This window comes from Cydia fagiglandana, chromosome 4 (genome assembly GCF_963556715.1).
Source record: "Cydia fagiglandana chromosome 4, ilCydFagi1.1, whole genome shotgun sequence".
Taxonomy (NCBI): Eukaryota; Metazoa; Arthropoda; class Insecta; order Lepidoptera; family Tortricidae; genus Cydia; species Cydia fagiglandana.
Genome location: NC_085935.1, coordinates 19,299,510 through 19,325,513, shown reverse-complemented (window position 1 = coordinate 19,325,513; position 26,004 = coordinate 19,299,510). Strand labels below are relative to the sequence as shown.

Here is a 26,004-nt window from a genome sequence, read left to right as displayed (position 1 = left end):
CTTTGCTTGCCTATCAAGTTGAGCTCCTCTCGGCATTCTCTCACGAGCGAGGAGGTAACTGATATTTTCTTTAGTGCCTTTAGTGCTGCCTGGCTGTCTGTGTATATTACAACAGCTCCCTCTTGTTTTGCGCTCTTTTTGATTATGCTTGCGCAGCGTGTTATAGCACATACCTCGGCTTGGAACACGCTTGCATATCTACCTAGTGGTACTGATACTTTCTCTCCCAGTTTGGGAATCACTATGCCCGCTCCTGCTAGTTTCGTCGAGCTTCTTCTTGAGCCATCCGTAAAGCAGATGGTCGTCGGGTGTCCGACTTCCACCTTCCAGTTGTCTCTTTCTCCTATGTGTATTCTATATTTCTTGTCAAAAATCTCCTGCCTCTTTATAAGGTCATTATTAGCCATCAACATTTCAAGTTTTGATAGTGCCTCTCTTTGTATTAGCGCGTGTCTCTTGTCCACGCAGCTTCCTCTCCATTCCTTGCATGCTTTCATTCTATACCACTGTTCCGTGGCTCTTTTCTCCACCTCAATCCAGAGTGGCTTCAAGCCTAGCATTACCTCCATTGCATGTGTCGGGGTTGTTCTCATAGCCCCCGTCATCATGAGGCACGCTAATCTCTGGACTTTGGTTAGCTCTCTTTGGTTTTCTTTGATATGTGCTCTATGCCACCATGTCACTGCTCCATATAGCACCCTGGGTAGTATTATCGCCTTGTAGATCCAGTGGATCATTCCTGGCTTCAGTCCCCAGTTCTTTCCTACTGCCCTTTTGCATTGGAACAGTGTTCTTATAGCTTTAGCCGTCTGCTCCTTGATGTGAGTTTTGTACCTGAGTTTACTGTCTAAAGTAACGCCCAGATATTTCAACTCTTCCACCATGTCTAGTTCTATTCCTTGTATCTTTATGGGTTTCATCTCCTTTATTCTTCTATTAGTGAATATCACTAGTTTCGTTTTCGATGGGTTGAGATCCAACCCTCTCTCTCTACACCACCTCAGTACCTGTCTGAGACCTCTTATCATTATATCTCTTATCACGGTGAGAACCATTCCTCTCACTAGCAGCACTCCATCATCAGAGTAAGCCTGCATGTACATGCCTCCTCTGTTGAGCTCTTTTACCATTGAGTCCAGAAGTAGGCACCACATCAGGGGGGACAGGCATCCCCCTTGTGGGAACCCTCTTCTCGGACTAATCGTCTTTGTTACTCCTCCCAGCTCCGCCGTAATGGATCTACCTTTTAGCATTCTCCCTATCCATTGCGCTATTGTCGGTCGGATGCCCTCTCTCTTCAGACTTTCTTCTACGGCCTCGAAGGTTGCTTTGTCAAAAGCCCCCTCAACGTCGAAGAAGCAGCCTAGTGCGTACTGTTTCGTTTCTAGTGCCCTTTCCACCCTTAAAGTTAGGTTGTGTAGGGCTGTCTCCGTTGACTTTCCTGCCATGTAAGCATGTTGATTCCCATGTAACGGGTCTCCACTGCTTTCCACATTTTCTCTTATATGTTTGTCTATCACTTTCTCTAAAGTCTTTAGTACGAACGACGACAAACTTATGCTTCTGAATGACTTCGCTTCTTGGTATGATTTCTTACCCGGTTTCGGCAGGAAAACCGCCCTCACCTCTCTCCACACCCTTGGAATGTATTTTAGTGCAATACTTGCCCTGTATAATTCCACTAAGTCCTCTTTTATGTATCTATATCCTTTCTGCAGTAGTGCCGGCAGGACTCCGTCAGGGCCCGCAGCCTTGAAGGGCGCAAAGGAGCAGATCGCCCATTCTACCCTCTCCTCCTCCACCACCTCCAATGCCGCTGCCCAGTCTGACTCCTCCTGACCTTCCTGCTCCTCCATTTCTGTCATCTCTTTGCAGTCCGGAAAGTGTGATTTCAGCATGACGCTTAATATCTCCTCTGGTTCCGTAACTAAGTCTCCATTTACTCTCAGACTACCCAGTTGACACGATCGATCCCCTGCCAGCAGTTTCACTACTCGTGCCCCCTCTGAATAGCTGTTTAAAATGGTTTTACTTACTCCTGTCTGATGTTATTCTTTATAAGCAACTCCTAAATTATAATTACGAGGAACTTAAAAATAATTCACTTTTGTTATTATTTTTGTTCTGAATAAGGCATGTTTGATTTTGGCACTGATAAAATGCAGATAAAATGACAGAGATTTGTCTTGATAGTTTTATTTGATTACTATGAAATTGTTAAATATTAAATCCAAACTCACTATTTAACATTCACAATACATCACACTTATCCCGTTGGATTTCATGAATGAAAATTAATATAGTATGAAAATTAATAAAGAGAAATATAAAGGTACTTCAATTAAATTTTAATAGACCCAATAAACATTAATTATATGTATATTTTACATTTACATCAACTACTTACAAATCTGTAAATCTGTCAGGTGCCGTGGCAACCCAGGTGATGTTTTTCTACCGTAACTGCCTGAACCACCTCGGTGCATCAACTGGCTCGGAAAACGTCCATGAAATAATTGGTGGCAAGCTCTACAACTTCTGGCACCGGTTCTTGTCGTTCAAATTGTCTTATATTGGCTGCATTGTGTGCTTATATCAAGGTAATTATAAATATAACATGCATCAACATCACAATACAGACACAACTTCTGATTCCATTTCTCTGTTTTTATTTATTTATTTATTCTCTAATGACATAATCATCATCATCATCATCATCATATCAGCCCTTTATCGCCCACTGCTGAGCATAGGCCTCTCTTCTAGTACGCCACTTGTCCTGGTCCTGAGCTAATCTCATCCATGACATAATAAGGATACAGTACTCTGTGTTTGATATAGATAAGTCTTAACTATTTGTTTAATAAATATACATTCAATCATTTCAATAAATAAGTAATGAACTTCTGTAAATAATCAACTTTTCTGTATAAATTTATTTGTGATTTACATCCACTAGTTTAAGTAGTGATAAGTTGATAATAATAAACCATATAAGAAATACAAATTTTATACTTAATTGTTATTACACACAATAAAATAAAATAGTACTGCAGTTTACCGCACAGAGCTAAAAATTAAATGCAGACAACCGTCAATCTTAAAGCAATAAGCGTGATTTTTAGGGTTCCGTACCCAAAGGGTAAAACGGGACCCTATTACTAAGACTCTGCTGTCCGTCCGTCCGTCCGTCCGTCCGTCCGTCCGTCTGTCACCAGGCTGTATCTCACGAACCGTGATAGCTAGACAGTTGAAATTTTCACAGATGATGTATTTCTGTTGCCGCTATAACAACAAATACTAAAAACAGAATAAAATAAAGATTTAAGTGGGGCTCCCATACAACAAACGTGATTTTTGACCAAAGTTAAGCAACGTCGGGCGGGGTCAGTACTTGGATGGGTGACCGTTTTTTTTTTTGCCTTTTTTGCTTTTTTTTTTATTTGTACGGAACCCTTCGTGCGCGAGTCCGACTCGCACTTGCCCGGTTTTTTAAGCTACAATAAAATTGTCACTCTCCCCATTTCAAGGAATGAACGCCGAAGAACAACAGAAGATGGGCGAACGCGTAGCCTTCTACCAGCTCGCCGTGGACAAGCTCGCCGAAGCCCAGAAGCTCGCCAAATACGTAGAACCCGTCCAGGTCACCAAGGAAGCCTTAACATTCACCAATGATGTGGTGGAGGGCAAGCGGAAAGCGGCGAAGAATGAGAATGAGTTTATATATCATGAGGAAGTGCCGGAGAAGGATTTGCTTATGGATATGAAGCCGGTGTGCTTGGTTAAGGCTTTGCCGGTCAATTTGAATGATCCGGAGGTATGTAATATTAGTTTTTTTTAAATTAGGTTTTATACAGGTATGTTGTATAGAAGGAGAGCAATACATTTGTACTAATTGTGATTAGATTAGAAAGAATTAGACAAAAATATTGTAGCCTTTTATTGCTTTAAATAAATTGGTGAAAGTGATTTTTATCTAATGGAATGTTAAAGTAATAAATAGGTTGTTTTTTAATTAAAACTCTTTTTATATGGCCGTCTTCCATGTCATTTGTGATTTGATAATGATGAATGAAATATCATCAATATGGACCAAAAGGCCAAAGCTTCAGCCGGTTGTTTTAGGGCGGTTTCAGACTAACGTTTCATACGCGCCTATAAGCTCGTTTTTGGAAGCGCGTCTAGGCGCGTATAGACCAAATGTAGCGAAAAATAGCGCGCGTGTAAGCGCCGAAACGACCGTACACGCGCAGAAAAAAATGCTAATGTGAAACCGCACTTATTACCTCAGCTGGCGTCATATTTGATTGCTTTGAATGGGAGTTTATTTCTTTGTTTTACACAGGTGTCAGGTCCTGACATATTTTCCCGCCTGATCCCAATGGGCGCTCACGAGGCCTCCTCCGTCTACTCTGAAGAGAAGGCCAAGTTGCTCCGCCAAGTCGTCGGCCAAGTGGAAGCCAAGAACACTGAGCTTACTGAGTTCATGTCATCATTGCAACTTGATCAGTTGGAGGTGCTGGATTCTGATCAAAAGTAAGTAAAAATATCCTTTTAATTTAACCCTATATGGTTTAATATTCCGACTAAGTGAGTGCTGGCACGAGGTGTCTTATGCTTAAAGAAAAGAGACACCGTGTAAACGCCTACTTGCCTACAGATTGAGCCCTCAATACTCGCATCAAGCTTACTTTTTAAAATGTTGGAAACATACATACTTTAAATTGTGCAACTAAAGACAATACCAGATTTTAAAAAAATGTAAATGTTGACACGTTTTAAAATAGTTATTTACAATATGTACGATACAAGTACGGAAAGTAGGAAATTCGCAACCAGTGGTGATAAATTAAAACACGGCCGAAGGGAGACGAGTTGCGAATTCGCACGTGTACCGTACAACTTTTTACAGTACATATGTGGCTGTTCAAATTTACGACATAGGCACGGAAAGAGCTTATTGCCGCACTAGTGCGGGAAAGAAGCACTGTTCTAATCTTATTCAATTCTACCAGCCGGCAAATGGTATAATTTCCTCATATAATTTCATTATCACATCTACGAATTACTTAGTCAAATGAGTAAGTTTCCTCGCAATCTCACTTTTAAGGTATCAGTCTAACAGCGCAATATATTGGATCAATGAGTCACTCGAGCAAACGACGGGTTTTTGTTTGGGTGCCGATATCAGATGATAATCCTAACATTACTTATCTGAGAAAATATACTTTGAGGTCATTAGCCTATCTATTTTTCTCTACTCTATAGTTCATGCACGGGGCCTATAGAACAATTTTATATTTTGACAATTTTGATTACTGAAAGAATGTCGTTTTTTCAACAGGCAGTTACTTAGGCCCCCCCCCCCCCCCCCACGTCTGGCGTCTTTCGAGCGTCGGCGTCTACAATTCTATGGCCGCTGCTCGACGCAACGTCGACGCAGCGTCGACGCAACTGCGCAGCGACGTCATTTTCCATAGCGCTGACCAGACGCCGACAGACGCCGACTCTCGAAAGACGCTAGATGTGGGGGGGGGCCTTAAAATGTTCAATCAAACCAACCAACCGTTTTGAATTTTCGAGAAAAAATATTTTTTTGAGTAGGTAGGTCCTATTGTGAGTTAATTGTGAGTATTATTTGTTTACAAATAATATAATTTTCTCCAACAGGATCCCTCAAGAGATAGTGGACAGATGTGCAGCCATGAACGCGAAGACCGAAGTTATACAAACGTTGGTGGATTCCATGAATAATCTCGCTGAGATCATCAGCGACGTGGAGAACTCGCTCGCAGAAATTAAGACCCTCATTCAGGTATCTAACTCATCATTATATCAGCCGAAATATGTCTACTATCACAAAATAAATAATAGTACTAGGTACAGAAGACTCACTCTCTAACAAAGCGCCTGTTACGATCAGGACAGATATGCCGCTGTCGCCGCGTTGGCGACAGCGCCACGCGCGGCTTATGGCTAGCCACCAAAATTGGTGTGGAACGAATGTACTTTTAGCTACCTCTAACAAAGCGACGAAATCGCGTAGTGAGCCACGCTTTCTACTATGCCATCTCTAAAGATAATTATTTTCACCGACCGGGCGTACGGCGCTCAGTGCTGCCATCTAACGGTTCACTGATTTTGATTATGGATATTCTCTGACTGATTGCTCCGATTTACTGTCACTGGTTTACTGTCACAAGGTGGACTGATGACCTGGTGAAGGTCGCGGGAGTCCGCTGGATGCGGGTGGCGCAAGACCGGTCATTGTGGCACTCTTTGGGGGAGGTCTATGTCCAGCAGAGGACGTCCTCTGGCTGATATGATGATGATGATGATGACTGTGTACTGAAGTCAAAAGACTTTGTAGCGTCTTTCTCGCAACCATTGAAGCAGTCATTAAAATACGATCGTAATAACCGTAGGTTTAGAAGCTTCAATTTCCTTTTGACTAGTATTCAAATATACCAACCTACTCCTAAAATGATCATGGCTGCTAGGCCATTATTCAGCACTTATATACCTTTTATTATTATTATACCTTTATTCACCATTCTTTTTAGGCTAGGTTTTTATAATATGAATATAAAAGTAAAATATAAAAACACTTACAAAACAATAAAAAATACATATAAACACATTATAAAAAACCTAACCTAGGGTGCCGCCAGCAGCGGGGCAAGGCCCAAGCTACCGGTGGTCAGGGCTGCAGAGAGAGGAACCGGCGGACTATCCGCGCCGTGTCCAAGATCACCGCCTTCTGCATCTGTCCCTTGATCCAACCTTTATTATTATACCTTTTCGAATTCCAGGAAGAAACATTGAAAGAAAAAGAATTCCAAAAAGTCATGGGACCACGCCCGCCCTCCATAGTGCAGACAGAACTATCCAGAGAGTTCCACAAATACCAGGAGGCCCACGCGAGAACCAACGAGTCCAACCAAGTGCTGCACAAAGCTATGACGCTGCATATAGCTAATCTGAGGCAGTTGGCGGTGCCATTAGATGTTCTGCAGAGTAGGATTCCTACCATCGATAATATTGGTAAGTGTATAGAGTTCCATAAATACCAGGAGGCCCACGCGAGAACCAACGAGTCCAACCAAGTGCTGCACAAAGCTATGACGCTGCATATAGCTAATCTGAGGCAGTTAACGGGGCCACTAGATGTTCTGCAGAGTAGGATTCCTACCATCGATAATATTGGTAAGTGTATAGAGTTCCATAAATACCAGGAGGCCCACGCGAGAACCAACGAGTCCAACCAAGTGCTGCACAAAGCTATGACGCTGTATAATATAGCTAATCTGAGGCAGTTAGCGTTGCCATTAGATGTGCTGCAGAGTAGGATTCCTACCATCGATAATATTGGTAAGTGTGTAGAGTTCCACAACGATAGATATAATTCGTTTCGTTCATTCCATTCTCGCCAGGTTTCGTTAATCGACCTGTACTCGCAAAGAGGCCAAGAACCAACGAGTCCCAAGTGCTGCATAAGGCTATGACACAAAATCTCTTTGATATCTGATTACTTTTGGGTTCTTGCATTATTGATTTAAGGCCTTTAAAATTTTGATATAAAGATAGACGAATTATTATCACAAATAAAGATTTACACAGTTCTACAGAGATAAGTTTTTTGTGAAAATTTCATTTTTAGCTCGCTTGCTTCTTATTTCATAAAATTTCAACATCTATTAAAAAATTTAAACGAGGGAATAACTTAGAGTTAGACCAAGAAAAGTCTGCAGCGGATTTGATAGCCCACGCAGTGCAAGTGTTATTTATACGTCATAATTTCATAGAAGTTTGTCATTTAAAACAACACTTGCACTGCGCGTGCTTTCAAAATCGTTGAGGACTTGTCTTGGTCTAACTCTAGTCATATTAATTAAAACCAAAATATTACTTTGCTAATCCGCGAAAAGATAACGTTGACTAGCACGTTATGTTTTCGCGAATTAGCAAAGTAATATTTTGGTTTTAATTAATATGGATTTCATAATCATAATTTCCGCAAAGTAACGCCTGATTCTATTTACTATCTAATCATATCGTTTTCCCTCAGAGGGTTTGGACCGGGAAGCCATGTCCGAAATGCGTCGCGTCGTCGGCAAGGCGCGTCACATGCAGTCGCAGCGCGACCAGCTGGTGAGCGCGCTGCGCGGCGCGGTGGCCGCCGACGACGTCACGGCCGCGCTGCTGGCGCGCGCCGCCGAGCCCCGCGACCAGCTGTTCGCGCAGGAGCTCGCTAAACATGACCCTCAGGTATATTAGTAGTAGTAGTAGTAGTAGTAATCCCATCAAAAACATAAATGTAAAAAAGGAGAGCCAAGTTCAATACAAAAATTATGCTTGGCTGTGGGGTTCGCCGCAAAAAGAATGGTTTTCATTACATCAGTCATTTTATAAAGTTATTCAACATACATATATATATATATATATATATATATATATATATATATATATATATATATATATATATATATATATATATATATATATATATATATATATATATATATATATATATATATATATATATATTGTAATTCTGATAAAAACTGGCCAAGCCAAATCTAACCTACTTAAAGATCTCACATTTTTTTTAAATAACAGCAATTGTTATAGGTATCCAATAAAGCAAAGAAATAGAGTTTAATACTTGTTTATAATGTTATTTTGTTCCTATAAATACATATTTGGATTTTGCATAGAACTTGGCACTCATTTAGGTCTCCATTCTTTTTGCGGCGAACCCCACAGCCAAGCATAATTTTTGTATTGAACTTGGCTCTCCTTTTTTACATTTATGTTTTTGATGGGATATCAATACTTTTTGTAAAGAAAACTAGGCAGGTATTGAGATTTAATGTTTTTTCTTGTGTTTCCGCTGCATGTTTTTTACTTCTGTTCTTTGTATTAATTATGTGGTGCCGCGCGCCGCCAACGACACACCGTTGGCCGGTTGTTTAGCGCGTATTACAGGTTTTTTGTATGGGGACCCCCCCTATTTTTTTACTTTTTTATTTTTAGATTTTTTCCTACGCTTACACACAATTACCGAGCTGGATTCCAAATTTCATCCTTCTAGGTCATCTGGAAGTAGGTTAGGTTTAGGTACTATATGTCAGTCACAATAAAAAAAAGTTTGTATGGGGACCCCCCCTATTTATTAACTTTTTTTTGTTTTTAGATTTTTTCCTACGCTTTCACACAATAACTGAGCTGGATTCCAAATTTCATCCTTCTAGGTCATCTGGAAGTAGGTTAGGTTTAGGTACTATAAGTCTGTCAGTCAGTCTTAAAATTTACGACTTTTTGACCTTCATATCTTTATAACCGTTTGAGCTAGCTTCATGAAATTTGGGCTTCTAGATGTCCTTATAGATATAATTAAACACACGTAGTTTTATGTGTTTACGTTAAAGATGTTTTGAGTTATAGAAGGGTCAAAAGTGGCACCAAGTGGTTCGTGTAATATTACACTTGGCGCTGGCTAGCCAGTTCCTTTGCTTGAACTTGGCTTGACACGCTGCCGCGTGTCTGTGTCTAGATCACTTTATTGTACACAACACAGTGTAACGGTCAAGAATGACTCTCCCTATAATACACTACACTCTAACCCTCCTAACCCATATATCTAAAACAACCCTCAAAGCAAACCTACTTTACCTAAGAATATAATTTGTCTCTGTCTTGCATTTAAAACTTTTGGCCATAAAAGTGATGTGATCGTCTAGGAAATGGTAGGACCTCGTAGCTGTACGTAATAACCCCTGGTTCTTTTACAAAGAGGAGAGTTACAAAACTATAAACCCGGAAACTAACCTAGCTAAATGAAGAGCACAGTAATAATTTGATATTAACCCATAGGAATCAAACAGTAGCATAATAAGAAAGGTTACTAATAAAAGTAGGTAAATGAGAAATGCAATGTACTAAAGAACATATTTTAATAAAGATAAGATAACAAACACAATGATAATTTATTTTAGAATTAAAGTATTGTAAATATTGTAATACTGCTTGCAATTGATAATGAGCTTTCTGTATACTAGTAGATAGCGATGAGAAGTTCTATCTCACTGAAGTAACCGCAGTCCATCTAAATATAGTGGAATGAATAATGGAATATATATATATGAATAATAGAATATATAAATAAATAAAAATATTTTTTTGGTAAAAATTCCCCTACTCCTATTGGACTCCGGATAACATTGAGGAGCATTTTTCCTGGGATAAGCCCTTTAAGTCACTACTTAAGGGAAACTTTATATTTACAACCTAACAACATCTGAATGCTAGCTGCTATGCTACCTCAATGCTTGATGGGGTTTGGAGTCATCCTAAACCAATCCCTGTGGGAGATCCCGTCGATTGGGCTTCCTTCCCCTACCTCCCTATTCCTAGGAGTTTAAGACTCAGCGAAAGGCTAGATACGTTTCACAAACCCTAAGTGGTATCTGAGGAAAAGAAACGTAAAGTATTCCGTCAGCCACTCTACCTACTTCTTTTCACACTAAGCTAAGAATACTGAACCCATAGTCCCATCCCATAAGCTGTAAACTATATTTGATGGCAAGTCCATAGATAATTTAACCTTTAAATATGATATAATAAATGTGATAGGCCTTGGCCTAATTTATAATCATGACCTTAGTCAGGAATACAATTCATTAGGTTCAAGTTGCGTGAATCGACTGCGTTCCAAGTATACAGTACGACTCCTAACTTTACGTTACGATCAGTTAGTGCAAATCAACCATTAAAATGTTCACCTGAACATTTGTCAATTAACAATAATATAATAAAATAGATTGTATCTACTTTATGCCATCAATAGGAGTCAGATACTTCAAAATGTCAATAAGTCTTTAGGAATGTTGATAGTAATATTTCTTTTCATGTAAATACATTCAATAGGTAGTATATCAATCTCTATTAAATCGAGAACAGATAAATAATATAAGTTGTAATTATTTCCACCTTTGAGCCATAATTACCAATATCGCACTACTAATTCAATAAAATCATTTTAACTTCATAAAAATAATGGCTTGTAAACATATCCTCCCCCACATTAAGTATTTCTTTTTCTTCCACCAAAACATCAATTTTCAATATAATTAGGTTCAGTAAGTATCAAACTAATTTAGTTCAACATCTATTCATAATATGTAGGTAGGTACTTGCGTCGCATTGCGGCATGAAACATGAACGTTCCCTTTTTCTATGTAGGGATCTTTATACTTCATTTACTCTCACATCGTAATCTTCATATAAAAATATATCACTGATAGGTATTTTAACAAGTAAACACTATTCTCATAAATACGCAAGCGTTGGTACAGAATACCATCCCTTTCAATAAAGATCGAACCAATTTATTTCCATTACTAAATTACGCTAAGAAAATATTGTATACGTACTTTAAAATTAATAAACTAATAATTAAACACTGACGTAAACTAATACTGGTAAGATAAGTATTAATAAAACAAAATGTCCTATAATTTCACGGACGTAAGACACGACGGTACGACACATTCACTAAATATCCTTCCAAATTACTTTGTGTTATTAAAATACACTAGGAAAACATCGTGTTTGTACTTTATAATTATTGCAACTATTAATAAAACACTGACACACGTATTATTTGATAATAAAGCTAAATGAAATATCTATTGCCACGTACTACACACTCGCGCGATCGTCTCGCATGGCAGCCATCTTGTCTCCTCGCCACGAACGGGAACTATTTATTTGTTAGTGAGAAATCTTCGTAAATTAAAACAAACTGTAGCGACGTTGGCTTCCGAGAACATTAAATGTAGGTATTAAACTTTTACTGTGCTATTAAGCTTTAAGCGGTAAACTAGGATTATTATTTGTTAGTTATGCACGCGTACGTAATTCGAACAAACAGCAAACACAAACCAGAACTGACAAAAAGGTTCAAGTAATTATACACTCAAATGATAAAAACACTGGTACTTAGCTCGTGTTTAGATGTCCTAGGTCTTCTATTATCTGACGCCGTCTATTTCAAGCTCCTTTTAATAACTTCTTCTAGTAAATCACTCCGTCCACTGACAAACTTCGAACGTACTCTTACGAAAGTCAGACAACGAATGCCCCGAGGCCCCCGCGCAACTGCTTTTTGTCAACCTATGTGGCTCGCGCCTGCGCAGAACAAACTCACGCCGCGTTCCTCATTGCTACAAACCGACTAGCAAACTATGGTGCAACTTTTGTATCAAAATATGTTGACTTCTATTGATTTTTAACTATCTCTTGATTATATTATATTTTGTTCTAAGTATTTTTCCTTTATCGTCATGTATGTCTATAGATATCAATAATATTCCCCACGGTTGTTAGCTTTTAGGGCTGTCGTAATTTACTCACCCTAATTTAGTGAAAGTGCTTTAACTCTCTAACGCTTTTATTACCTTATATGGCCATGCGTCCTGCGCTCGCACTTTTATTACCTTATATGGCCACAAATCATGCGCTAAGCTTCCTGGCTTATGATTGGTCTGCGGTTAATATGGTGCAATTTGACTGCGCGACCGAGTATCGACATGTTTTGTATTATGTTTTATTTAATTTTAAAATAGTATTAATTTGATGAATAATGAGTGATTTCTGTAATAAATCAATACATCATGAATTCATGCAACACATAATTGATTATATAAATAAAACCATATTAATATTATATGTATATATAGATTTGTACGGAACGGTAATACCGTACCGTCACAATTGCCCCCCCATTTGAGCATAGAGTAAAGGTTTAGTAAACCTGGCTCGGAGCTCAAATGTTCATATTCAAAACCAGGTATTGTTATTTTAACCCTTTGATGTAAATGTGGTGTGTAAAATGACCATTACTAGAAAGGAAACAAATTATCCAGCATGAATTATAAACCCACAGAATTATGACCCATGAGTCCAATTGTTTTCAGACAGAATTTCCACCCTCATTGAGACACTTGGTTGTGAGGCAAATGAGCCCTAAGTAGCAAAGTCTTCGCGCTTCATCCGGAATCTGTAGCCACATTGCCCGGCAGGCGATTCCACCGCTCACATTGCCCGAACGTCCAGAACCAACGAAAACCTCCTCATATAAAATGGAAAGACCTTTGCGGTAACCTCCAACACTTTTTCCCAGTGGTCATAATCCCAGTCCACAACCCATACAGAACAACCGGTTCCTTCCTTTCTTGGCGAATGTAGTACTCTATTTCCAAGCAAGAATGCTAGCAGTATTTTGAACTTTTATTTTACGTTATAGCTCAGATGCTTTCTACTCGATTTTTTTTTTACTCGTGTAGAACCCAACCTTGCTCTCTACTCTATCTGAAGTTCACGTCTGGACAATCGGTCGTAAAAATAGTCAAACATGTGTATTCACATAATTAACCAAATCCACGGCCTGCACTAACCGTGAAGCGGACGGACCGCAATTAAGAGTATAGAAGATACCCTTAAAAGCATCCGACGGGTTCGCCGGCGTGTGGCACTACATACGGACAGCAAGGTACCCCCGGACAGTCTCAGCTATGCTTACTACATCAATAATAACTTTTGTTTTATTATGTTTAAGTTATTATTATATTTACAAGACACTAGTTTACAAAATCTAAGTATGGTGTAAATTCATTAATTTAATAAATATATAAACGAACAGTTTATATCGGCCAAAGCGCCATTCTAATCTACATTGTAAATATTCAAATTTAAAATATGATATGTAATAAATTATTATTGTCAATTAGCATTAACCAAGACTCTCCATCAGATGCACACTGTACTCTCAATAGGTAGGTCCGCCTCGAGCATCTACAGCAAACGCATGGTTCTTTTTTCTTTTTCCACACGTAAGTGCGCAACCCGGATCCCGGATCCCTCCAGACAGGTTTAAGCAAACTATATCAAAACACTACTTCTGCAATCCCACGCGTTCATAGAGGTGTAACCGTAGATTAGTGATAGCTTCTTGTTGAGTGTTGTGTTATCAAAAAGAATTTACCTTTAAAAGGTATGACTTTAACCTAACTCCTATATTCTCTTGATAACACACTATTGTTCCCCATTGCCCCATTTGCAAATAACAATAACTGTTGTCAATATTCTAAGATAAGCAACTTTTAAGAAACTCACTCATACACAAGCATACTTCTACTCATTCATTCATCATCTCATACATCTACACATAACATTCATCAACTGAGTCATAAACATACTATATCCTTTTTCATACAATCATCTTTCATCATTCCTCACTCACTTTTCCATACAGTTTCATACAAAATTGCATCTCATCTGAATACCGACAGTGAATAACAAATGGTCCCATTTTAAGTTATTTTTTATACCAAATACTACATCATTGCTATATCATTCAACAAATTGACATGATATTATGCTACGCTACAATAATTCATAATTTACGCTTGATGCTTAAGTTTACGCTTTACGCTTATTGTAAAACAAATTGAACAAAACACGATAATATAATTACGCTGAATATTCATATAGCCAGAGCAATCGCAAGAATTGATCCCCGACAGCCATGAATCAACCCCTGCACATACGAAACCAAGACCTGCCGCTAAACAGAAAGTCCCAGTCCCACACACGCATGAGCAACTCACAACCACCAACAACCAACCCCACGCTACTCCAACCATAGTAAATTACGCCTTATATGCTTTAGAATTTACGATAAATAAATTACGCCAAATATGTTTTTAAAATTTACGCCAAATTGCCTTAACTAACTATAATGAAAATCATTACGTATTATGCCACTTAAATTTAGTATTCTAACTACGATAAGAATCTGATGTTCTACTTACAATCAATCAGCTCCTAATTCCCTTAACTTGACTACAACCCGCTCTCTCTCTCTCTCTCTCTCTCTCTCTCTCTTCGATTCCTCTTGTAATAAGTTGAACTTGCTTAATAGTTCCTTCCCGTACATATTTTATTGTAGAGGTAGCTCTTCTGTTTCAGCAAAACCTGTTCATTATAAATTAGACTTGGATTGACAGTATTATTATGTTTTATTTTATAAACCGTAATTGTAAATCTACCCAGCAATATTGGTTTGTATACCCTATTCATATAAATATCTATGAAATGTAGATCTTTTGAATGTTAATCTTTATTTTTCCAACTGAAGTACTCCACTAGCATTGCAAGTATTATGACATTGACAACAGCAATAACTATTGAAACCTGTTGATTCGTAAAGTGAAACTTATTGGAACTTTTCGTTGAACTTATTTTTGTAATACAATCCCTATCTATTAGTTAAAAGAATATATGATAACAACATACATACGTCCACCTACACTACAACTGAACTTTGAGAAAAGCTAATTTATTAGAAATATCTATAAACACTTGCATACATGCCCCCCTGCGAATTAGACTTAACTACAGCTGTCGCATATTTGGCTTAAATATGAACTACGATTTCCAAATCATTCGCTAAACTGAGAAGGTTAATAGACTGAAATACTTTACTTTCTCTATCCTTTACTTATGTTCAATGTTATTCCCTGATTTTGATGAAATTCTGTAATTCCTAAAGCATGTGCATTGTATTTCATACATACATACCTACAAACGTACAACTAACTATGATAAATTCAAACTTGATTAGAACTATACTTTAAGTATCAGAAACTAATTTGAATTAAAATAATTATTATTTTATTTTAGTTCAATATTAATATGTCACGAGAGTTTAAATTCGATTGTGGTTTAAGTACCAAATAAACATCTATGAAGAATGCAACTATTAATTTTGATATAATACGAATATCGACGTATTTTGTTAAGATTCTACTGGTCCACTATTATATGTACTTACTGCTACTACTCCTTGCTGACAGTAAGATTAAGTTGAAATTTGACAAAACTATATTTTCCTATTTCAACAAATTACGATTATATGAGCAAACGAAAGCAATACAACATAAAAGTATGAACAAACTAATGAAGTTACTGATAAGTAAACTAAATCAAAACTATATATGCACTTGAAAGTTAAAGGTAAAACTTCTAGATATGGAATCCTATGTTTTATATACATTTTGTTTTTGTACATGAAATGTACCGAAAAAAATACAGAAACTTTTCTATCAAATAATTTACCGTTAGTTGAAATTTAAAACACGTCGATTATGCAGCAATATAAACCACGAAATGAATCTAATTTACTTTAATATAGCAATATTAACCCTGTAGAAAAACAAATTAACACACAAAGTTACAAATCAAATTGAAATTATTTCTAACATGCGCACATACCTTTTTATGATATTAAAAAAATACTATACAACTCTTTCTTCATCTAGTCTTACCAATCCAATCATCTCTTATACTCTTCGAAACAATTGTAATGCTAGTTTCAGTTCTTGACATTACTCACAGTTTGCCTTGAATCATGCCTGATAGGCTTCTATCTTTCCTATGAGTAAATACACAAAACAAATATATCCCGTTTATATATTGCAACTTCATTCGTCAAATTCGCCGCTCTTTCACGTGCCCCCCCTTTCAGTAAAGTTTTGACCCACATTTATACACACAACAAGTAATTACGATAAACTGAAAATTAAAGATTATAATTTAACATAATAAACATGTAACTCTCAACTCCTTGCATCCATAACACGGCAACAAATTGTGGCACTCGCATGCCACTAGCAAGACAGAGTCAATTAACTATTTACGTAACCGCATATAAATATAAGTGAAGCTAGTTTTATCCTGGTCACGGCACCAAATTGTAACGGTCAAGAATGACTCTCCCTATAATACACTACACTCTAACCCTCCTAACCCATATATCTAAAACAACCCTCAAAGCAAACCTACTTTACCTAAGAATATAATTTGTCTCTGTCTTGCATTTAAAACTTTTGGCCATAAAAGTGATGTGATCGTCTAGGAAATGGTAGGACCTCGTAGCTGTACGTAATAACCCCTGGTTCTTTTACAAAGAGGAGAGTTACAAAACTATAAACCCGGAAACTAACCTAGCTAAATGAAGAGCACAGTAATAATTTGATATTAACCCATAGGAATCAAACAGTAGCATAATAAGAAAGGTTACTAATAAAAGTAGGTAAATGAGAAATGCAATGTACTAAAGAACATATTTTAATAAAGATAAGATAACAAACACAATGATAATTTATTTTAGAATTAAAGTATTGTAAATATTGTAATACTGCTTGCAATTGATAATGAGCTTTCTGTATACTAGTAGATAGCGATGAGAAGTTCTATCTCACTGAAGTAACCGCAGTCCATCTAAATATAGTGGAATGAATAATGGAATATATATATATGAATAATAGAATATATAAATAAATAAAAATATTTTTTTGGTAAAAATTCCCCTACTCCTATTGGACTCCGGATAACATTGAGGAGCATTTTTCCTGGGATAAGCCCTTTAAGTCACTACTTAAGGGAAACTTTATATTTACAACCTAACAACATCTGAATGCTAGCTGCTATGCTACCTCAATGCTTGATGGGGTTTGGAGTCATCCTAAACCAATCCCTGTGGGAGATCCCGTCGATTGGGCTTCCTTCCCCTACCTCCCTATTCCTAGGAGTTTAAGACTCAGCGAAAGGCTAGATACGTTTCACAAACCCTAAGTGGTATCTGAGGAAAAGAAACGTAAAGTATTCCGTCAGCCACTCTACCTACTTCTTTTCACACTAAGCTAAGAATACTGAACCCATAGTCCCATCCCATAAGCTGTAAACTATATTTGATGGCAAGTCCATAGATAATTTAACCTTTAAATATGATATAATAAATGTGATAGGCCTTGGCCTAATTTATAATCATGACCTTAGTCAGGAATACAATTCATTAGGTTCAAGTTGCGTGAATCGACTGCGTTCCAAGTATACAGTACGACTCCTAACTTTACGTTACGATCAGTTAGTGCAAATCAACCATTAAAATGTTCACCTGAACATTTGTCAATTAACAATAATATAATAAAATAGATTGTATCTACTTTATGCCATCAATAGGAGTCAGATACTTCAAAATGTCAATAAGTCTTTAGGAATGTTGATAGTAATATTTCTTTTCATGTAAATACATTCAATAGGTAGTATATCAATCTCTATTAAATCGAGAACAGATAAATAATATAAGTTGTAATTATTTCCACCTTTGAGCCATAATTACCAATATCGCACTACTAATTCAATAAAATCATTTTAACTTCATAAAAATAATGGCTTGTAAACATATCCTCCCCCACATTAAGTATTTCTTTTTCTTCCACCAAAACATCAATTTTCAATATAATTAGGTTCAGTAAGTATCAAACTAATTTAGTTCAACATCTATTCATAATATGTAGGTAGGTACTTGCGTCGCATTGCGGCATGAAACATGAACGTTCCCTTTTTCTATGTAGGGATCTTTATACTTCATTTACTCTCACATCGTAATCTTCATATAAAAATATATCACTGATAGGTATTTTAACAAGTAAACACTATTCTCATAAATACGCAAGCGTTGGTACAGAATACCATCCCTTTCAATAAAGATCGAACCAATTTATTTCCATTACTAAATTACGCTAAGAAAATATTGTATACGTACTTTAAAATTAATAAACTAATAATTAAACACTGACGTAAACTAATACTGGTAAGATAAGTATTAATAAAACAAAATGTCCTATAATTTCACGGACGTAAGACACGACGGTACGACACATTCACTAAATATCCTTCCAAATTACTTTGTGTTATTAAAATACACTAGGAAAACATCGTGTTTGTACTTTATAATTATTGCAACTATTAATAAAACACTGACACACGTATTATTTGATAATAAAGCTAAATGAAATATCTATTGCCACGTACTACACACTCGCGCGATCGTCTCGCATGGCAGCCATCTTGTCTCCTCGCCACGAACGGGAACTATTTATTTGTTAGTGAGAAATCTTCGTAAATTAAAACAAACTGTAGCGACGTTGGCTTCCGAGAACATTAAATGTAGGTATTAAACTTTTACTGTGCTATTAAGCTTTAAGCGGTAAACTAGGATTATTATTTGTTAGTTATGCACGCGTACGTAATTCGAACAAACAGCAAACACAAACCAGAACTGACAAAAAGGTTCAAGTAATTATACACTCAAATGATAAAAACACTGGTACTTAGCTCGTGTTTAGATGTCCTAGGTCTTCTATTATCTGACGCCGTCTATTTCAAGCTCCTTTTAATAACTTCTTCTAGTAAATCACTCCGTCCACTGACAAACTTCGAACGTACTCTTACGAAAGTCAGACAACGAATGCCCCGAGGCCCCCGCGCAACTGCTTTTTGTCAACCTATGTGGCTCGCGCCTGCGCAGAACAAACTCACGCCGCGTTCCTCATTGCTACAAACCGACTAGCAAACTATGGTGCAACTTTTGTATCAAAATATGTTGACTTCTATTGATTTTTAACTATCTCTTGATTATATTATATTTTGTTCTAAGTATTTTTCCTTTATCGTCATGTATGTCTATAGATATCAATAATATTCCCCACGGTTGTTAGCTTTTAGGGCTGTCGTAATTTACTCACCCTAATTTAGTGAAAGTGCTTTAACTCTCTAACGCTTTTATTACCTTATATGGCCATGCGTCCTGCGCTCGCACTTTTATTACCTTATATGGCCACAAATCATGCGCTAAGCTTCCTGGCTTATGATTGGTCTGCGGTTAATATGGTGCAATTTGACTGCGCGACCGAGTATCGACATGTTTTGTATTATGTTTTATTTAATTTTAAAATAGTATTAATTTGATGAATAATGAGTGATTTCTGTAATAAATCAATACATCATGAATTCATGCAACACATAATTGATTATATAAATAAAACCATATTAATATTATATGTATATATAGATTTGTACGGAACGGTAATACCGTACCGTCACAACAGGTTTACAAAAATAAATTACAGTAATGGAAGTACAAAGGCGAACTTAACCCTATAAGGGATCTCTTCCAGCTAACCTTCGATTAGATGAGAGGAAAACTCCAGTTAGGTCAGATAGACAAACTTACGGGATGTACAGTAATATTTACTGTGCCTTTCAAATAAGCATACCTCTAGGACCATCTAGTGCTCCGAGGCTGTACAGAAGAAAAATAGCAACATCATATAGGCAGTTTACTCCACCAAGAGGCATATTTCTAAGACAATTGAGGGTTTAAAAACATTAAAAAGCTAATAGCCCCAACGGTCAGTCTCTATCTAGCATTGAGCGAGTGAGAACATTTTAGTATGTAGGGAGGTTGAAGCGATAAAAGATCTGTCAAACAAATTCACCGCAATAAAACTTCAACGCCACTTTAGCGAAGCGTTTGCTTCACCAACCCTAGGAAAATTTGCATTCAACGACACGGGAAGTCAGCAAACGAAGCAGAAAAGGTGACCAAACTCTAAGAAGACGGGCAAAACTCGCAACATTTGACCCAAAGATAAATAAAGTTATGAAGGCAGATGAAGTTATTCACAGATTCTCAACCTGAAGAATTGGCTGAAATTAGTAATGAGAGAGAAAAAAAGGGTAAAATTATCTTTCTCCGATTTCAACATCCTTAAATTGTCCTCTCCCACTGCTCAAATCTGGGTCACAAAAGGATAGTGACCTTTCATACAAACAACAACAACACAACAACAACAACAAGCAACTTTTATTTAAGTCAATGCTCGTGGGAAACGACAGGTTGAGACGTTCTAACTTGTTTCAGGTGAAAATAATAGAAACAAATCTCGCGGCTCAAGAGAACATCATCAACCGCCTGACGTCTCTATACGCTTCGTACGGAGAGTCAAGACGTATGCTGTCAGACTTGCTGAGGAAGCGAGAGAGCATCATCAACGGTATTTATATCTCCGTTTAGCGTTTGGTCATAAATATCTCTACCGTCATATATACTCGTAGAATATCTAAATTAATGAATCATAGTGAAACAATAGATAAGGAGCGGGCGGGGGGCGAGAATACCAAATTTTACAACGGGCACCCTAATCACGCCCTAATCAGTTCCTAATCAGTTTCGGGCTAATAACCAGTTGTATGGAGTGAGCATTCTAAGCAAAGTTATTTCTCTATGGAGTCTATGGTAAAACTAATAAACTGTCTGAAAATTAGACAAGCCGATGGGAAACGAGTTACATAAGTAATTATGTATTCATAATTGACCAGCATGTATTAAGATAAATTAAAAAATTACAAATTAACTGAACTTGGAATAACATTGCATATATTCCCCAGCACTCATAACCTCCTACGACACGTACGGCGAGCTCCTCGGCAAGTGCCAGAAGGGCCTCGAGTTCTACAAGAAGTTGAGCCACAACGTCAACCAACTCCTCACGAGGCTGCGAGGAACATGCCAAGTTCAAGAGGAGGAGAGAGAGTCACTGCTTGCCAAGAACAGTAAGGGGAGTAAAGGTTAGTTTAAGCAAGTATTTACATTTATCTTGGCAAGTGCAGTCTGCAGTTCTACAAGTTGAGCCACAACGTCAACCAACTGCTCACGAGGCTGCGAGGGACAGGCCAAGTTCAAGAGGAGGAGAGAGAGTCACTGCTTGCCAAGAACAGTAAGGGGAGTAAAGGTTAGTGTAAGCAAGTATTTACATTTATCCCTGCAAGTGCCAGGGTCTGCAGTTCTATAGGAACTCTATTAGTTAAAAAACATTGCTCAAGAGCTCAATTAAGATGGGTCACTTTTACCGTAATTTCTTCACAAAATAACCGAATATTTGTTTCAGCGGCCACCGCCGTACCATCCTCACCGGCAAGAATGGAAAGGGCTGAAAGTGTCGAGCCTCGAAGCGAGGGCTCTGGCCTCAAACTGAAAGACTATCTACCTTATATGAAGAAGAGGCAACTACCCAAGACCCCTCAAGGAACAGGTCAGTCAAGTCCATGGGGGATTTGTTAAATGGATCAGTGAGGACAACTCCCGTGCTGCTATTAAAACGACCTTAGAAGAACTTCCCTAAATTCTCAACTAATATCATTCGGCTCTTACCTATTTCACGACAACCAGCACCAAAAATGACAATTTTGTAAAAAAAATGTATGCGCATCATTTCCAGGATAAAAAAAATCTTAAAAAATCAAAGTTAGGGACTAGTAAAGTCAAAAATGAAAGATATCTTTTCAAATAGTATGAAACCCCCCTTACTAGCTCAACCATGCTATATGCACCGTGTGCAAGCGTCATTGTATTGTCAGTAATTAATTATTTGTTGTTATTATTGATAGGTCAACCAGAAACGTTACCGCCAGAAGCGTACTACCCGGAGTCGATATACCCAACATCCGTGAGACCAGCACCTGTCGGATCAGAAGGTATGTAATTATGGCTAACCCTTAAATATTTTGTACTTGCCTCTGCCGGCGGCTTCCTCCGCAAAAAAGTCTTTAACTGCCCCCTTAGTATTTCCTTACTGATTTTCAACCGCTATTTCACCTTCTTAAGGAATGAGTTAAAAAGTATCCTATGTCCCAGTCCAGAGTTTAAACTCTTTGTGCCTCGAATTTCATTCTGCTCTGTTCAGCCGATTTTGTGAGGTAGCAATATATAGCCTAACATCTACATTTATATTATTTTAGATAGATACTCTACAACCTAATTTTATGATGGATTATATCTTTCTTTTCGCAGCCACCGACCCAACCCAAATGCAACTGCCAGACGGTGTGGTCATGCCCCAAATGATGCCACACCAGTACGCCCGCTACGGCACACCGTACACCCAGGAGCCCGAACCCTACTCCACACCCTCAAACTTCTCCTACCCTTCCAAAACCTACGAGAAACCCGAGGACAACCCCTATTATTCAGCCTACACCCCTCCTCAGTACTCCCACCAAATGTCCAACCCACAAACATACGCCAACCCTTACTATTCTGGCTCTCAAGACAGTGGGACTATAATAACCGATTCACAAAGTAACTCTTACACTATGCACAGCCAAGCTAACGCTAACATGGCTACTAATAGTCAAAGCGTGCCAAGCAGCGCGCCAAGTAATAGCCAAACTAATACACCATACATATACGATATTTACGGGCAAAATCAAATAGCACCAATCCCTGAAAATCCATCAATGACTTATTCTGGTCATGATTTGAGCGCTAACTTTAGTCAAATGCAAGTGTCAGCACCAAAAGATTGCCAACCGCCGAATTTCGGTAACGATTATTCTCAAACGTATTATAGCGTGAACTACCCTCAAGCGGCCACTCCTAATATGGCTACATATAGTAACGCTGAACAGAGTAACTCAAACACTAATTCTACGCATAGCACTGATTATAATACTCTGAATTATCCATACAGCGATGTACCATACGGTCCTAATTCTGCGTCTACGTACGCACCCAATTCTGGCGTTTCGACTTACGCACCCAATTCTGCGGGTTCGACATACGCACCCAATTCTACGGCTACTTCGTATGCGCCTGCCTCCGTTGCTTCGTATGCTCCTAACCCTGCGACTTCTACGTACGCTCCTAATTCTACTGCTTCCAATTACGCACCTAATTCTACGGGTCCTACTTACGCCCCTAACTCTGCTGCTAACGTCTCTGCGTACAGTGAGCAATATAACTACACAACAGGCTACGAAGCATCATCACAAAGCTACCCCGTATACACGAACGCTGATACTACAGCATACTCCACCACCACAGTTACTAATGTCCCAGTATCCATCGAGTCTACATACAATCCGCCCGAACCAAACCCAGCTCTATCCCAAATAGACGCTTACGACCAACCAATCAAGTCACATGTCACCGGAGAAGCATTAAACTACCCTAACTACCAAAGTTACGAGCCTAGCTACACCCCAACCCCTAACCCAGAGACAACACCAACCCACCAACCTACCAACTTCTACCAAGACCCAGCGAACGTGAACTACGCGCATACCTACCAAAATCATCCGGGTTATAACTTCAATCCTGGCACAGGGGGTTTCGACTATAACTACGGCTCGCAGAATTCTTATGCCAGCTATGTGCAACCGAATATAAACTCGCAGTCGAACCCTAAAGATCCAAATTGGAACGAGCAAGGGGTCTACACGAGCGCTGGAGCATGTGAAACTGTCCAATCTCCTTCAGAGACCCCTCAGACGCCGCAGCCAAGCGATAATCAGACTTATTACAATACGCCGTACGGATATATTACTAATACTAATCAGTCACAAGAGGTGGTGTCGAATCCTGAAGTAACGACTACGAACTATGGTGCCAATGTGAATCAGTCGACTTATATGCAGTCTGGGGAACAGTACAACACTAATGTCACCTTTAGTAATAACAAAGGTAAGTAAATCATGCAATGTAATAGTCATTTAACTCTTTGATCGCGAAAGACTTCAACTGACGCGCTCGGTTACAGTTACGGTAATATCAATCTTCGTGCATTCAGATAAGGTTTATATGTAAGTCCTGGCGTTCAAAGAGTTAAATAAAATTAAAAATTGACACTATTGGTTACGGGTTAGACTTCTTCCTTAGGCTCTGTATAATCCATATCAATTGTTACATTTAAATAAGCTGAAACCAAAAACAATATAATGTAATCATCAGTTTCTTTATGAAATAAATCACTTAAATCAAAAATATCTTTTATTTTAACATCCATTTTATTTCAGTAACTACACCCAAGGAAGAAATAGAACAGCCAACTTTTGAGGTAAAACCAGAGCCGACCCAAAGCCCTCCAGAACCAGAAACTCAAGAACCTCCACCGATTAAAGAAGAGTCTGAACCAGCTCCAGAGCCCTCCGTTTTCGACTTACTATCAGACATAGATTTCTCAGTCGAACAAAAACCTCTAACGCCTCAAATAAAAGTGCCACAGATATCAGAAAGCGCGATCAAAAAGCCTTTACAAGTGCCTAAAGTTGAAGCAATTCCCAAACCAGTGGCAAAAGAAGAAGTGATACAACGGCCAGCTAAAAGGGACTTGTTTTCGGACCCTAGTTTGCTGAACAGTTTTACGCAGGAGGTGAAGAATTTGCAGACCTTGGTTGACTCGTTGACGAACAAAGTGCCGGGTGGATTGACGTTGCTGGATTCTAAGTGGAAGTCGTTCCAGGATATACAAGTGAGTGTTTTGTTGTCAAGATTTTCTTTACTATATTTACGGGCTATGTTGAAGGATAATTTTAATAAAAAATATTATTGCATGGCCTAAAAAAGCGCAAAGCTTAACCCTTTAACAGACGAGATGAAAAAAATACACGATTCAAGCCTCATTACTCTTCTAAGTCCTAAAAATTAAGTAAAATAAATTAAAATACAAAAACATGTATTCATGGGGTGGTCATGTTTGCCGTAAAATATTAAGTGTGCCCTTTTAAGGGTTCAGTATGCTATTGACTCTGAAAAAAACTGTCTAAAGGCACTTTTCATGTAGTAAAGATTAAAAAAGAATGTCCAAATCATATATTGTTTTCTCTAGTATTTTATTAACTATAGCAGCAGTGTTACCAAGAAATCTGAAGTCAATAATTTTGTGTACAGAGTAAAGAAAACATGACGCGATCGAAGAACATCGCGAAACAATACAAGAGTGGCAACATCGCGCCCTACGACGACTCCCGACTGAGGCTCAGGAGTGACGCGAATGCGTACATCAACGCTTCTTATTATAAGGTAACATCATCATCATCATCCATATCATCTGTTTGGCCCGATGGTTGACTGGTAGAGAATGCCATTAGGCATTAAGTTCGCCATTTGTACATTATTTTTATGTTTTGTGCAATAAAGTTTAAATAAATAAATAAATCATCGGTCACTCATCTGTTGTAGATGTTTGTTGCGGCGCTTATGTGTTTATGGGGTCCCGCATCGCCGTTGATGGCTATAAGACATAGACATAGAAA

The 26,004-nt window shown here is 38.1% G+C and overlaps 1 protein-coding gene across 1 annotated transcript in view; it reads left to right on the top strand.

The window, feature by feature from the left end:
- The window catches only part of LOC134663985 (tyrosine-protein phosphatase non-receptor type 23), a 34,366-nt gene that overhangs the window by 1,778 nt on the left and 6,584 nt on the right, over positions 1-26,004 (top strand). The window contains exons 4-16 of the mRNA XM_063520542.1: positions 2,427-2,600; positions 3,531-3,817; positions 4,346-4,536; positions 5,671-5,815; positions 6,813-7,044; positions 8,069-8,268; positions 20,834-20,966; positions 21,361-21,540; positions 21,861-22,004; positions 22,360-22,446; positions 22,763-24,433; positions 24,766-25,220; positions 25,640-25,771. Of these exons, the coding sequence (XP_063376612.1) occupies positions 2,427-2,600; positions 3,531-3,817; positions 4,346-4,536; positions 5,671-5,815; positions 6,813-7,044; positions 8,069-8,268; positions 20,834-20,966; positions 21,361-21,540; positions 21,861-22,004; positions 22,360-22,446; positions 22,763-24,433; positions 24,766-25,220; positions 25,640-25,771 (4,031 nt within the window). The remainder of the gene's footprint in view (positions 1-2,426; positions 2,601-3,530; positions 3,818-4,345; positions 4,537-5,670; positions 5,816-6,812; positions 7,045-8,068; positions 8,269-20,833; positions 20,967-21,360; positions 21,541-21,860; positions 22,005-22,359; positions 22,447-22,762; positions 24,434-24,765; positions 25,221-25,639; positions 25,772-26,004) is intronic.